We start from the raw sequence: 12,269 nt of genomic DNA on the forward strand, positions 1-12,269 counted from the left end.
AAAAAGTCCTAGCATGGAAGATGAACCGATTAATATTGCGCTCTAGCTCTAGAATGTCGTTTCAGAGCGCCAGTGCTGTTAGAAGCCGACTTCCGACTTTTAACAAAATTCCGATCGATCTCGCTACAGAGGCCAAGCTCTTGAATTTCAATCAATTGGCTACTGTTGACTTGCGAAATGCAGTTTCAGCAGTTGCGGCGGCGAAAAATAAGAAGGTTCAAAACTTCAAGCTTTTTGAAGTGCTTGAATGCAGTTTTTCTAACATGTTTATTGTGATGTATCTGTTTCTGTTGTACTTTGTGAAGAAAACTAACCAGTCTTCTCATAAGTTTCTTGTAAAGTTTTTCTTTTTTGAGGGCTTTCTTTCAGACAGTTGGATTGTACGAAGAAGTCCTCATCGACTGGCTCAAGAAGTTCGACGCTCATCTTTCCGACCGAACATTCTTCGTTGCGGAACGCCCAACAACTGCTGACTACGCAGTTTTCTCGGAACTAGCCGTTGCATTTTCAACCCAGTACCCAGAAGATCGCATCAAAACCGACTTCGCCAATCTGCATCGTTGGTTTCGAACAGTTCTCGTGCAGAACTCCGCCAAACTCGGATCGTTTAGATATTACACCCCACCACCAGCGGGAATGAACACGAATATCACCGCCAACGAGGTGCGAACGCAATTTCTTGAATTTTTCAAGGAGCGTGAGCACCCTTATGTCCACTCGAGCTCGACCATCCCTCATGATGATCCTACTCTTCTCTTTGCCAACGCCGGTATGAATCAATTCAAGTCGATCTTCGTTGGAACGATTGATCCATCTTCCCCAATGGCCAAGCTCAAATCCGCTGTTAATTCTCAAAAGTGCATCCGAGCAGGAGGAAAGCACAACGATTTGGACGATGTCGGAAAGGACTCTTACCATCATACATTTTTCGAAATGCTGGGAAGTTGGTCTTTCGGAAATTACTTCAAGAAAGAAGCAATCGCTTGGTCCTTCGAGTTGCTCAACAAAGTCTGGGGAATTCCAGCTGATCGTCTTTACGCCACTTACTTTGAAGGAAATCCCGAAGCTGGACTCGAGCCCGACAATGAAGCCCGTGAAGAATGGCTAAAATATCTCCCTGCAGATCAGATTCTCCCTGGAAACGCGAAAGATAATTTCTGGGAAATGGGTGACACTGGCCCATGTGGCCCTTGCTCAGAGCTTCATTACGATCGAATCGGCGGACGAAACGCAGCCAGCTTGGTAAACATGGACGATCCAGATGTCCTTGAAATCTGGAACTTGGTCTTTATGCAGTACGATCGACAGCCTGACAAAAGTTTGATTCCCCTTCCCGCCAAATCAGTCGATACTGGAATGGGCCTTGAGCGAGTTGTCTCTGTTTTACAGGACAAACGCGCAAACTACGACACGGACATGTTCTCTCCATATTTTAAGAAAATCCAGGAGCTAACCGAAACCCGCGCATATACCGGTCTTTTCGGCGCGGAAGACAAAGACGGTGTCGACATGGCCTACCGAGTGCTTGCTGATCACGCTCGAACTCTTTCCATCGCTCTCGCCGACGGTGGTCGACCAGATAACGTCGGTCGAGGCTACGTCCTCCGAAGAATTCTCAGAAGAGCAATTCGCTATGGTCACGAAAAATTGAACATGAAGGTCGATGATTTTACCGCTCTTGTCGATGTCGTTGTTGAGTCACTCGGCGACGCTTTCCCAGAGCTCAAGAAAGATCCTGAGTCTACCAAAGAGATCCTCAAGGAAGAATGGATTCAATTCATGAAGACTCTCGATCGAGGGCAAAAAATTCTAGAGCGAAAGATCAAACAGCTCAATCTCACTGACAAGCTTCCTGGAGACGTTGCCTGGCTTCTTTATGATACCTATGGCTTCCCATTAGATTTGACCACGCTTATTGCTGAGGAACACGGACTGACTCTATCCTGTGACGAATTTGAAGAAGAACGCCAGAAAGCGATCGAACGATCGAAGGGAGCTGGTGCTGGTGTTGATGAAAGTATCAATTTAGATGTCCATGCTCTTGCGAAGCTCCAGGACGATGGTGTTCCAACAACTGATGATTCGCCAAAGCAGAACTACGACGCAAACGAAGCTGGTGAATACTCTTTCAATTCGATCAAAGCAAAAGTTTTGGCCCTCCGATTCAACAAAGAATTCCACCAAAATTGTGACAGCTGTGAAGTAGGAATCGTCTTAGACAAGACGAATTTCTACGCTGAGCAAGGTGGTCAAATCTATGACTTGGGCTACTTTTCCCGAGAGAATGATGATGACTTTGAGTTCAACGTCAAAAATGTACAGATTCGAGCTGGATATGTTCTTCATGTAGGAACTTTAGTTGGTAAATTGGCAGTTGGTGATGAACTTGTTCTCAATATCGATATTGAGCGACGAGTGAACATTATGCCAAACCATACTGGAACGCACGTTCTCAACTTTGGCCTCAGATGTGTCCTTGGTGAGAAATTCTATTTATCCTCTCGATAACCTTTTATAAGGCGAGGCTGATCAGAAAGGATCTCTTGTTGCTCCCGAACGACTGAGATTCGATTTCACCGCAGGTGGAGCTCTCAAGCCAGCTCAAATCAAACAGGTCGAAGAAATCTGCAATGAAGTAATCACCCGAGGTGGAGCTGTCCACTGCCAAGTCTCTCCACTCGCTCAGTCAAAAGCTATTCAGGTCGGTACCCGTCGTTGTAATCATTTTAAATCGAATTTAGGGTCTGCGAGCTATGTTCGACGAAACTTATCCAGATCCAGTTCGGGTTGTTTCAATCGGTGTTCCAGTTAATGAACTTCTTTCGAATCCCACATCTGGTGCTGCTGACAAGACATCAGTGGAGTTCTGCGGCGGTACTCACTTGAGAGACATTTCTCATGCAAGAAAACTCATCATAACTACGGAAGAGGCCATCTCAAAGGGTATCCGACGAATGATCGCGGTCACTGGTGCTGAAGCAGAGAAAGCAGATCGACAGGCTCAGAGATTAGGGACGGTTGAAATTGAATTTATTTGTTACTAAAATTTTTCGGGACGCAAAGATCATTCAACTCAAAATAGAAAAGGATGTGAATGAGCTAAAGGTGGAAGTCAAAGAAGCAATTCAAGCGAAAAACACCGCGGATGCTAATCAACGTGCAATTACTCTTGGGTAAGTAATGCTCGGAAACGCTCCATTTTAAATTTGCTGCAGTTATTCATTATTTTTAGAAAAACAATGGAAGTTGCACCGATTTCTGCGTGGAAACGTGCTGAACTTGTTGATGCTGTGAAGAAGGCAAAGATGGAGATTGTTCAATATGAACAGAAGGTATGATTGTAATATTGACTAAATTCATTCTTGATTACAAATTAGGTGCAAAAAGAAAGAATCGCCAACTTAAAATCTGAAACCGAAAAGCGAATCGACGCCGGAGATGTTGCCGAGCCAGAAGTACTCCTCCTTGATGCAGGCAGCAACAACAAAGTTCTCAATGAAATTCTCAAACTCTACGCAAAGAAATCTCCGAAGTCGCATGTGTTACTCTTCAGTGCGGATCACACCGCCAAGAAAGTCCTTTGTCTCGCTCAAACTCCCAAGGTCTTGACTATATTTATTTCTCATTCTAGCGTTTTTAAGGGCTCAACATTGAAAGCAAACGAATGGGTCGGTTCAATTAGTCCTCTTATCGATGGACGAGGTGGTGGAAAAGACGTTCAAGCGCAAGCGTCGGGTAAGAACGTTGCTGGGCTCAATGATGCCCTTGCTAAGGCAAAGGAATTTGCTGCAGCGAATCTTTAAAAGTTCAACTTGATGCTAACTAGCATGATGCTAGTTCTGTCTGTTATTATTACTGAAAACTAACTTATCTCTATGTCAAATTACTATTGATATAGAATTTGAGGGGCAGGTGTCGAATAAATGAGAATTATCTCAAAATTGGTAAATTGCTTCTCTTATTTTAGATAAAAGAAGTAACAGTCGTGTTTACAGTTGTTTATTTGCATTTATGCACAAGACTTCTATCTTATCATATTTTACAAAGTTTCGGATTTATTATCTTCTTGTTTGAAAGGGTCGTCCACGGCTGCCTCAACAGATTCTTTCTCCGGAACGTCAACTTGTTTCCTCTGAGTTCTAAAATGCTCCACAATGCCAATAAGGATGAGAAATCCTCCTAGAGCAAACATCGTATATTGAAGAGAGCTTCCAATCTTCATTGGTTTTACGGAGGCCTCATAAAGCGATCGGGCAGTGTCGTCGTCAAGCTATAAATTTGTTCTTGAACTATAAATTTGCCTTTTTGCAAATACCTTCATGGTTTCGTTTGACCAGAAAATCGGCCATACAACTGCGTCTTCATTTTTGACTTGATCAAGAATGCTAGAAAACGATCATTTCAACTACCTAGGTTTAACATCGTGCGTACCTAATTCGTTTATCCTTCTTGACCAAAAAGTTGATCTGGATCTTTTTTGAGTTGAACGTAATTGCACCAGAATTCAAGTCGTATCCGTTGAAAGAAGTATGCTCAGACTGAGAAATTTTTATTCATTGAAAATACTGGTGACTTACATTTCCCCACTCAAAAAATGGAGTTTCGTGGGGATTCATCCCTTCAATATCTTCTCTCCATCGGAGTGAGCCGCCGGAAAAGTGCGGACCTAAATTCGATGTGATTTAGTTTTTAATTTTCTTTTACCAGTGGCAACTGCAGGCGCTCCCATTTGACACTGATCCATCATGTGAAGGCCATCATACTTTTCGCACCATCCTTCAGGAAGATTTGGTGAACAGTAACATCTGTTTTCCGGTCGGCTTTTTGTGTAAAAAACATCTGGCGGGCCAAACCAAACTTCCGACGGGATCTTGTAGCCATCACCTTCAAGATTCACTGTAACTTTTGCAGGAACCATGAAAACTGTTCTGCAAAGATCAGAGATGAAAAAATTTAGAGTGTCTTCCTTGCGAGTGTCAGTGAAAATTGATTGTCCATCTGTACCCTCGATTCTATTACAGTAATTGACTTTGTCTTCGCCGTACCAAGGCGCAAGGTCCGTTTTTCCTTCCCACTCTAGAATTTCATTCACTCGGTAAGCGCAAGTTGTTTGTCCATCTAAGCAGCTCTGTCCGTTTCCGTTTCGATTTTTGAAGTGATCCCAGCCACTTCCTGGTTCTTCGACGGTGCCGTTCTTTGGCTGAAAGAGACCGTAGGTGAGGTTAATGAAGATATCAGAAAGATCTTCTAGGATCGGTTTGATTGGCGAGACCGGGGCTTGATCAGCTGCCCGATCGGCGAGGTTTTGGCCGAGTTGTTTGAAAATATCGTCTTCAAAGCCAAAAAGAATCTGGTCTACGGTTTTCTCGTCGTCGTATAATTTTGCTCCTGCGTTGACAAACACGTCTTCAGCGAGAATCATCAACCAATTCTCAAGGTTTTCTTCGTAGCACTCTTTTGGCGCTTGGAACCCGACACAATTCTGCTTTGAAAGCGCAAAGTTGCAGTCAGCAGTTGGTTCTGAAATACCCTTGTCGCATTCGATGATGATTTCGTTGTTTTTCCAATCTCGTTTTCGCGAGATGTCGGTGACGATTCCATGGATGGCGTTTGCAACAATATTTGCAGTCACTGGTTTATCGTCTTTCTTACAGTCTTCACAGGAATACTCTTGGCTCCATGTAAACAATCGCGTTTGTCGGAAAGAATAATAAGTTGAATTTTCATAATCTCCATTATTCTGTTCGATTTGATCTCTTCCATAATTTTCCACGTAAGTGTAAGGCCCCTTTTGGACAAAAGAAAGTTTCTCATCCGTGCCGGCGACATATTCTGCGCCATTTTCCAGACTCCAAAAGTAGAATTCGTAGAGCACAAGAGGACTTGGATTTCGGAGATTTTCGTAAAGAATCGTTCCATTTTTCATAACATTATTTTTCTCCAGCTCCGATACTGTCACAATATCAATAAGTGGGTACATAACAGACGCTATAATTATGAAAAGCAGTCCGGTGCCGCCGAAGACTGCTCTTCGGTCACAACAGCAACCCATTTTCTCTTTAGAATAAGTTCGCTATGGCCGGTCAAAAAAGTACTTGTTGCTCGGTCTGGGTAAATATGCAAAATGGAATTATTATTGAGAACGCATGCTTTTCGGAGTAGTGCAAATAGTCGCCGGGCGTGGTTAACTTATTATAAAATCAAAGCAAAAAGAGGCGTTGCCAAACTGTATGATTGACCTTGAAAATCAAGGTAATTTAACGTTGATTGTATTTTGTATGAAAGTTTTATTATCAGGCGCTAGATACAGGGGCAAAAAGAGACAAGAAGCGTTCTTGACTATTTTTTAAAATGAAAATTGTTACAGCGCTAAATTGTTAGCAGAGGTTTTATCAGGTAGGTTTTTTGGACTCAAGCTGATGAGGTGCTTTGTTGTGCCATGATCTGAAGCACAGCGTCGTATTTTTCAAAAACATCGGTAGGGAGAGCATCGCAAGTATTGTCATCTTCCTCGTGGATGAGCTTGCAAACACTTTTAAAAGGGATGATATTTCGAAATTCAGACAGGATCCGAAAAATTTGATCCTAAGCAGCGTGCGCTGGAAATCGTGTCTAAAGCTGCTCGAATTTCATCCCTTTCCTATTGACGACAATTCGGCGGAGCTTGGTGATTCGCCGTCTCAATCCCTCACGTCGAATATCAAGACTTCGTCCGATATCGCCATCACATTGGATTGATTCGTCGATCAGTTGTTCCATCTTCTGGATGTTTTTGTAGCTCTATTTGAAAGACCCGTTAGAATTGAAAATATATCTCTTACCTACGTTAATGAGGGAGCAGTTCTCGCCACTGCAGGAATTTCGAACGATGAAGGATTCTTCACCAACTTCAGTAGAAGCCAGTTCAGGATTGCAAAGAAGAACATTTTTTCTAAAAGCGTCTCCTGTATTTTCGATTCTTCTCGTGACTAGAATTTTCATTTAGAAAATGTCAAATAGCGGGTTTTTTCAAGCTACCTTTTTCAAGTTTTCCGTACGTGCCCAACTTGCCCTCGGTGCCAATCCACTCTTCTCGCCAATCCTCAAGTCGTCGAACGTACCTGTTTGCTTTGTCGAGACTTGTCACTAGAAAACGGTGATTATTCTGAGAAGAAAAAGTGCTCGGATGAATATTAAACCGAAGATCACTTGTGCTTCTTTGCTGTTTTGTTTTATACTCGAGATTTTCAAGTTGAAATTGAGGACTTTATAGAATTATTTAAAAATCAAGGAGGACTTACACAAATCTTGAGCAGCGCTGGCAGCAATGAGAGATGCAAAAACTTTCATATTGAAGTTATAAAATTTGTCTTAAAAAGCTTGGAGAAGAGGTGCTCTGATTTTTTAAAAACCTGAATGCGGCTCCACATGCTTACTTGAGTACTTATAGTTCGGAGGGATGAAATTTGAGGAGCTTTTGAAAATCCGCCGCGAAGCTTCTTAATTTTGAATTTGGCTCAAGGGATTGTTCGCTTCTGAACCTTACGAGGAAATGGATGAGAAACAAAGTCACTTAGCCGCGAATAAGCTTCTAATGCAGATTAACCTTACGTAGTTAAGAAAACACTTTTGCTGGTAAGCGGATTACATTGAACAGCCAAAGTATCAGACTCGCCAATGAAATATTTTTCCCAGGCCAAAATATCGATTATTTCAAAAGCCAAAATAACTTCCAGCGCGAATTCTGCGCTGCGTTGTCCTGGAGACAACTCCCTTGATCTTTCTTTTTTTGAACAAAAATTTCGAACGTCGCTGAGTAATTTTACAAATTCAAATATTCATCGTCAGCAAGAACTCGTGCAAAATCAATGTTTAATACTGGAGATACTCCAACTCCGGGTCAGAGAAGTCTTTTGAGCGAGTTATCGGCAGCAGTTGGGCAGAGGAAAGTGAAGATGGGACTGCTAGACTCAGGGGAGTTTTATTATCAAGAAATAATGCCACAAATGTCAAGATAGGAGTTCAGGACTGATTGACTAAAACTAAAAAAAGACTCGGATGATGATTATCTTGATTTTCTGAAAAAAGAGAATCCAAAAACGGCCTTGTCGACAACTAAGACGATGAAGGTCGCAAATCTGGACACTGATTCGGGCTCAGCCTCCGGGACCGAGTCGATCGCAGATGATTACTCTGACGACTCTTTTGCTACTTCGGAGAAGTCGGAAGATACCATTCAACCAAAGATCGACAGGCATCATGTTAGAATGATTTTCAATTTCTCTAAAAGGGAATTATCGTATTTTTCTTTAAAATTATTTTTTTTTGCTAACGCGACGAAAGCCCAAAATCTCTAAAATCTTCTCGATCGGCGAAATCGATTCCAGATAATGACGATAGCTCAGTCGATGATCTGCAAGCAACTTCTAAGCCCTTCTCCAAAACAGTCGAAACGAACAAATCGGCCAAAGTCGATGATTCCATCGATGAGTTACTCGCCGCTTCGAACCCGTTTCTCAAGAAAACGCCGAGAAAGGATGAAACGATTGCGGAAATCGCTGAAGAGCCGAAATCTCCAAAATCATCCAAATCCCAATCGCCTAGAAAGAGCAAAAGCTCAAGTCCACCTCTCATTTCTGCCAGAAGCAATGTGTTGTCTAATCCGGAAGCAGGAAACGAAGACAGCTCAAGAAGATCATCCCTCAAAAAATCGACATCGGATGGATTTCCCGTCCCAGCGCCAAGATCACGTGCTTCATCAGAAGCTCCTGAAACCAAAGAAGAAAAGAGCCAAGATGTCAAGGTGAGTCTCAGTTTTTTTTTAATTTCTCTTCGAACTTTTTTCGGAGCTTATTTAGACCTCTTCAATCCCTGATCCCGTCCAAGAATCTGAAAATCCGATTCCGATCGCCGAGGAAAAGAAAGAAGCTTTGAAAGAAATCTTCGCCACGGCGATCGAAAACGAAAACACCGAAGCCACAGTAACAAAGAAAAAGAGACCCGATAGTGCATTTGGGCGACGGATGCAGAAACTCATAGGAATAGGCTAGATTTGATCCCTTGCTTTTTCTTAAAGAAAGTGTTTAGAGGAGCAGCTGAGCCACTTGAAGTCCTTGTACTTAAAGCCCTTTTTCTCCACGTTGTCTCAGGCTCTGACACTCATACAATTCTAAATAGTTTTGGCTACCGCTATACCGTTATCTTCCAAGCTACCCTGCCTCATTTGATACCCTATTGCTTGCAAAATAAGCCCTCAAATAACACCGCTTCCAAAATAAGCCAAGATAAGAGAGTAGAAGAAATGGCTCTGCGGAAGGCGCCGCAAAACTTCCTGAAAATTACACCGGACTTGGATCAACCAGAGCTTTGGAGGATTTGCAAAAATTTAAGGTACAGCCGCTTACAAGTATTTCATCAAAATTTTAGGAAAACGGGCTAAACGAGGAGCTGAATGGTGCCCGTGGTCAGCGAAAAAGTAAGTCTATCCCACCTTGAAATTAGTGGTGAAATAATCTTTCAGTGGCTTATCTCGCTTGGCTCAAGAAAAAAGAAGAGACACGTCAGAAAGAAGAAGAACGACGGAAGAAGAAAGCAAAAGAGGAGAAAGAAGAACAGGCAAAAAAGAATAAACCTAAGCCAAAAACTGTTCAAGCCGCAAAAACAATGGGTCCAGCTGCGGAAGGCTGGCTCAAGAATAAGGAACGTGGTTCAACTCATTTTTAACGAGATTTTTGAAAACTACTCGCTGAAGTCTTTGTTGAACTTTGCTCTAGGAAGAATACCTCAACGAAAAGGCTCGAAAGGAAAGAGAGAAGAAACGAAAAGAAGCGGAAGAAAAAAGGGAAGCAGAAGAGGAGAAAAAAGCTAACGAGAAGCTCGTAAAGCAATATCGAGAGCGCAAGGAATGGTTTCACTTTGCTCAAGAAAGATTAGAGCATAAAAGATTAAGGCGATAAGCCATTCAAGTGGTAGACCTAGAATTGTCCGTTCAATAATAATCTTTCGTAATCCAGGGGACTATCAAGGACTCTCTTTGCTGAAATCAGAAAGGAAAAAGAATATCAGGAAAAGGTTCGAAAACAGCGTGAAATTGAACAAGGTAAGTTTTTTCTTGTTAACATTGCTGGAACATGTTCTTGTGACGGGATGCAGTCGTGTTCTTACAGCGAAAAGTACTACTAGAACTAGTGTATTTGAATTTATAATGCATTGAACGTCTTTTCGCTTCAATAAATGTAACGAATTTCGCTTAAATTTTTTAACCACCGAGACTTTGTTTCATTAAAAAGATATGAATTCAATATGATCTTTTGAAAAAATATACAAATTCCAATATTGACATGCCTTTTTAGAAAAACAACGAGAACTCGAAGAGGCAAAAATGGAGAAGAGAATTCAGTCCGCGAAAATGAAAACAGAATGGGAGAAGAAAAAACAAAAACAAATCAAGAAGCAAAAACAAGAGCAACAAGCGCTAGAAAGAGAATTAACCCAAACTCAGGTAACTTTTAAACTTTTATATTCGTCCTAAAAAAGTGCTAGATGATCCAAAAAGACGAAAAAATCCAAAACGGTCGCCGTGCTTACGAAGAATGGCAGAGGCGGAAAAAGCTGGAAGCAAAAGAAACAAAAATGTGGACGCTTTCTTATGAAGATTTCACCGAAGAAATTCGTCCCTTTTACTAAACTATCGATTAATACTTTTGCATTTACTTTTTTACCCATTTTGATATACATTTTTGTACAAAGGTTAAAAGAATAAACATGACTTGTCGTTCTCGCAGCTTTATCTATCTGAATTTGTTTAGAAAGATGATCATTTAATTATGCTGGATTTAATACAGCTTGATACATAATATGATCCAGGTCAGGGATCTGCATCACACTTTAATCTCATAATATAAGATAAAATCTAAGCTTTCTTTTTTTTCTGATATTTGATGATTCTTTTGATATTAAATATGGTTGACGCACACTTTTTGGGTAACCGAGTAACAGTGACACCCTTAGTTGCTTAATAAGGACTCACATAAATAGACATTTTCGGCAGTAAGGAAATTATACGGTATTATGCACACTCATTTAATCTCGCTAAAACTTGTTCCCAGATCGATCTCGTTTCCATTATCCGTTTGAAATGGCTGTATAAATTCTCACCGAGCCACTGTAGTTCAGTCGACTGCATTTAACGAAGATGCAATCAGCGATAAAGTGGAGCACTTAAAGTTGCAATGTATTCAGTCCACGTCGTGAAAGATTAATCGACACCAGTAAGCAGGGGTACTCCGGCGGCCAACAGGCATGCATGGGCTGACATGCAAAACCACAACTTTGGCTAAACTGAAAACTAAGAGCGTCAAGAGCAAACGAAACACGAATAACTCTTCATCAGTTCGCAACGGTAAGAAAACAAAGAGAAAAGGGGTTGTTCCATGATGAATAAAAAACGCGAACTTTAGACATTTTAGTGGCAACAGAAAGCCATTTCCTGTAGCCAGAGAAAACATTTCTGTCCGACAGTAGTGGACTACAGTTTTTTTTTCTTGCAAAAGTCATTTTTTAAATGAGCCACAACCTGATTTCAAAAAAGGAGAATTAGTTGTCTTGGCTTCATAAATATTAAAATTCAATTCAATCAATTTTTAGACAGGCTCAAAGGTAATTACAGGCGACAGCAAAATGGAAATCAAAAATAAACCTAGCAAAGTTGAAAAAACCAAAACGATGAAATATTTAGATAATGAGGGCTGAAGTAATGATCCAGTAATGTCTGAGAGTGTCTGGATAAGCCGGCTGTCGAGGCCTAGCCCGCCGGTTCAAAATGGTAAAGTCAAGAAGAAGCACTTTGTTAAGTTTGGAAGCAACCAAGGATCGGATCGATTCATCCCACTCTAAAATCAACTGAAGTCGATGCTACTTTTTACGATGTTTTCTATTATAAGCCGCGTTTTCACATGTTGATCCAGTCGCGTTTTAGCGAAGCTTTCTCGGCATAAATATGTAAATTCATTCATGAGGCATTATTGTGACAATTTTTAAATTAGACCAAAATCCTTTTTGGCTACGTCCACCCGATAATTTAGAATTCTGAATTGGATTAAACAGAATCTCCTCCCTCTCAGACTCTGTCTGTTTTTAGGAAATTAAATCAGTCAGAGTAGAAAGTCGAAGTGACCTTCGCCTTTCGCACTGTATTAACTTTACGACAGTCGTTTATTTATAAACAAGTCTCATCAACACAAAGTTCATCCATATTCGATAGCTTTGTCCATATGCGATGGATTATTCAC

General features: G+C 41.2%; 4 protein-coding genes across 4 annotated transcripts; 2 read left to right on the plus strand and 2 right to left on the minus strand.

Moving 5' to 3' along the window:
• The first annotated feature begins 5 nt into the window (after positions 1-5).
• Positions 6-3,930, plus strand: LOC145704875 (alanine--tRNA ligase, cytoplasmic-like). Its single transcript, XM_081782342.1, has 8 exons — positions 6-215; positions 370-2,479; positions 2,520-2,701; positions 2,742-3,017; positions 3,088-3,173; positions 3,233-3,332; positions 3,378-3,602; positions 3,642-3,930. Exons 1-8 carry the CDS (start codon positions 21-23, stop codon positions 3,801-3,803), a joined length of 3,336 nt encoding a protein of 1,111 aa, XP_081638468.1. The 5' UTR covers positions 6-20; the 3' UTR covers positions 3,804-3,930.
• A 59-nt stretch (positions 3,931-3,989) lies between these two features.
• On the minus strand, positions 3,990-6,111 carry LOC145702448 (lysosome membrane protein 2-like). The gene is made up of 5 exons (XM_081779674.1): positions 4,705-6,111; positions 4,578-4,666; positions 4,432-4,538; positions 4,316-4,385; positions 3,990-4,270 (listed from the first exon to the last, which is right to left on the minus strand). The coding sequence occupies exons 1-5, from the start codon at positions 6,050-6,052 to the stop codon at positions 4,040-4,042; spliced, it is 1,845 nt and encodes a 614-aa protein (XP_081635800.1). The 5' UTR covers positions 6,053-6,111; the 3' UTR covers positions 3,990-4,039.
• A 167-nt stretch (positions 6,112-6,278) lies between these two features.
• LOC145704494 (uncharacterized) lies at positions 6,279-7,411 on the minus strand. Its single transcript, XM_081781947.1, has 4 exons — positions 7,281-7,411; positions 7,018-7,125; positions 6,826-6,968; positions 6,279-6,780 (listed from the first exon to the last, which is right to left on the minus strand). The coding sequence occupies exons 1-4, from the start codon at positions 7,327-7,329 to the stop codon at positions 6,613-6,615; spliced, it is 468 nt and encodes a 155-aa protein (XP_081638073.1). The 5' UTR covers positions 7,330-7,411; the 3' UTR covers positions 6,279-6,612.
• A 691-nt stretch (positions 7,412-8,102) lies between these two features.
• LOC145701713 (uncharacterized) lies at positions 8,103-10,726 on the plus strand. The gene is made up of 10 exons (XM_081778930.1): positions 8,103-8,233; positions 8,323-8,782; positions 8,838-9,024; positions 9,269-9,369; positions 9,406-9,454; positions 9,500-9,682; positions 9,757-9,886; positions 10,005-10,078; positions 10,332-10,480; positions 10,522-10,726. Exons 1-10 carry the CDS (start codon positions 8,103-8,105, stop codon positions 10,663-10,665), a joined length of 1,608 nt encoding a protein of 535 aa, XP_081635056.1. The 3' UTR covers positions 10,666-10,726.
• The last annotated feature ends 1,543 nt before the right edge of the window (positions 10,727-12,269 follow it).

Source organism: Oikopleura dioica, chromosome PAR (genome assembly GCF_907165135.1).
Source record: "Oikopleura dioica chromosome PAR, OKI2018_I68_1.0, whole genome shotgun sequence".
In the NCBI taxonomy this organism is placed as follows: domain Eukaryota; kingdom Metazoa; phylum Chordata; class Appendicularia; order Copelata; family Oikopleuridae; genus Oikopleura; species Oikopleura dioica.

Coding starts and splice junctions, on each gene's coding strand:
- LOC145704494 (XM_081781947.1), bottom strand. CDS start 7,329: ATGAAAGTTTTTGCATCTCTCATTGCTGCCAGCGCTGCTCAAGATTTG. Junction 6,969..7,017: donor GTACGGAAAACTTGAAAAAG/GTAGCTTGAAAA, acceptor TGAAAATTCTAG/TCACGAGAAGAATCGAAAAT. Junction 6,781..6,825: donor AGAACTGCTCCCTCATTAAC/GTAGGTAAGAGA, acceptor TCTTTCAAATAG/AGCTACAAAAACATCCAGAA.
- LOC145704875 (XM_081782342.1), top strand. CDS start 21: ATGAACCGATTAATATTGCGCTCTAGCTCTAGAATGTCGTTTCAGAGC. Junction 216..369: donor CGGCGGCGAAAAATAAGAAG/GTTCAAAACTTC, acceptor GCTTTCTTTCAG/ACAGTTGGATTGTACGAAGA. Junction 3,603..3,641: donor GTCTCGCTCAAACTCCCAAG/GTCTTGACTATA, acceptor AGCGTTTTTAAG/GGCTCAACATTGAAAGCAAA.
- LOC145701713 (XM_081778930.1), top strand. CDS start 8,103: ATGAAGGTCGCAAATCTGGACACTGATTCGGGCTCAGCCTCCGGGACC. Junction 8,783..8,837: donor AAAAGAGCCAAGATGTCAAG/GTGAGTCTCAGT, acceptor GAGCTTATTTAG/ACCTCTTCAATCCCTGATCC. Junction 10,079..10,331: donor ACAGCGTGAAATTGAACAAG/GTAAGTTTTTTC, acceptor ATGCCTTTTTAG/AAAAACAACGAGAACTCGAA.
- LOC145702448 (XM_081779674.1), bottom strand. CDS start 6,052: ATGGGTTGCTGTTGTGACCGAAGAGCAGTCTTCGGCGGCACCGGACTG. Junction 4,667..4,704: donor AGCGCCTGCAGTTGCCACTG/GTAAAAGAAAAT, acceptor CATCGAATTTAG/GTCCGCACTTTTCCGGCGGC. Junction 4,539..4,577: donor CATTTTTTGAGTGGGGAAAT/GTAAGTCACCAG, acceptor AAAATTTCTCAG/TCTGAGCATACTTCTTTCAA.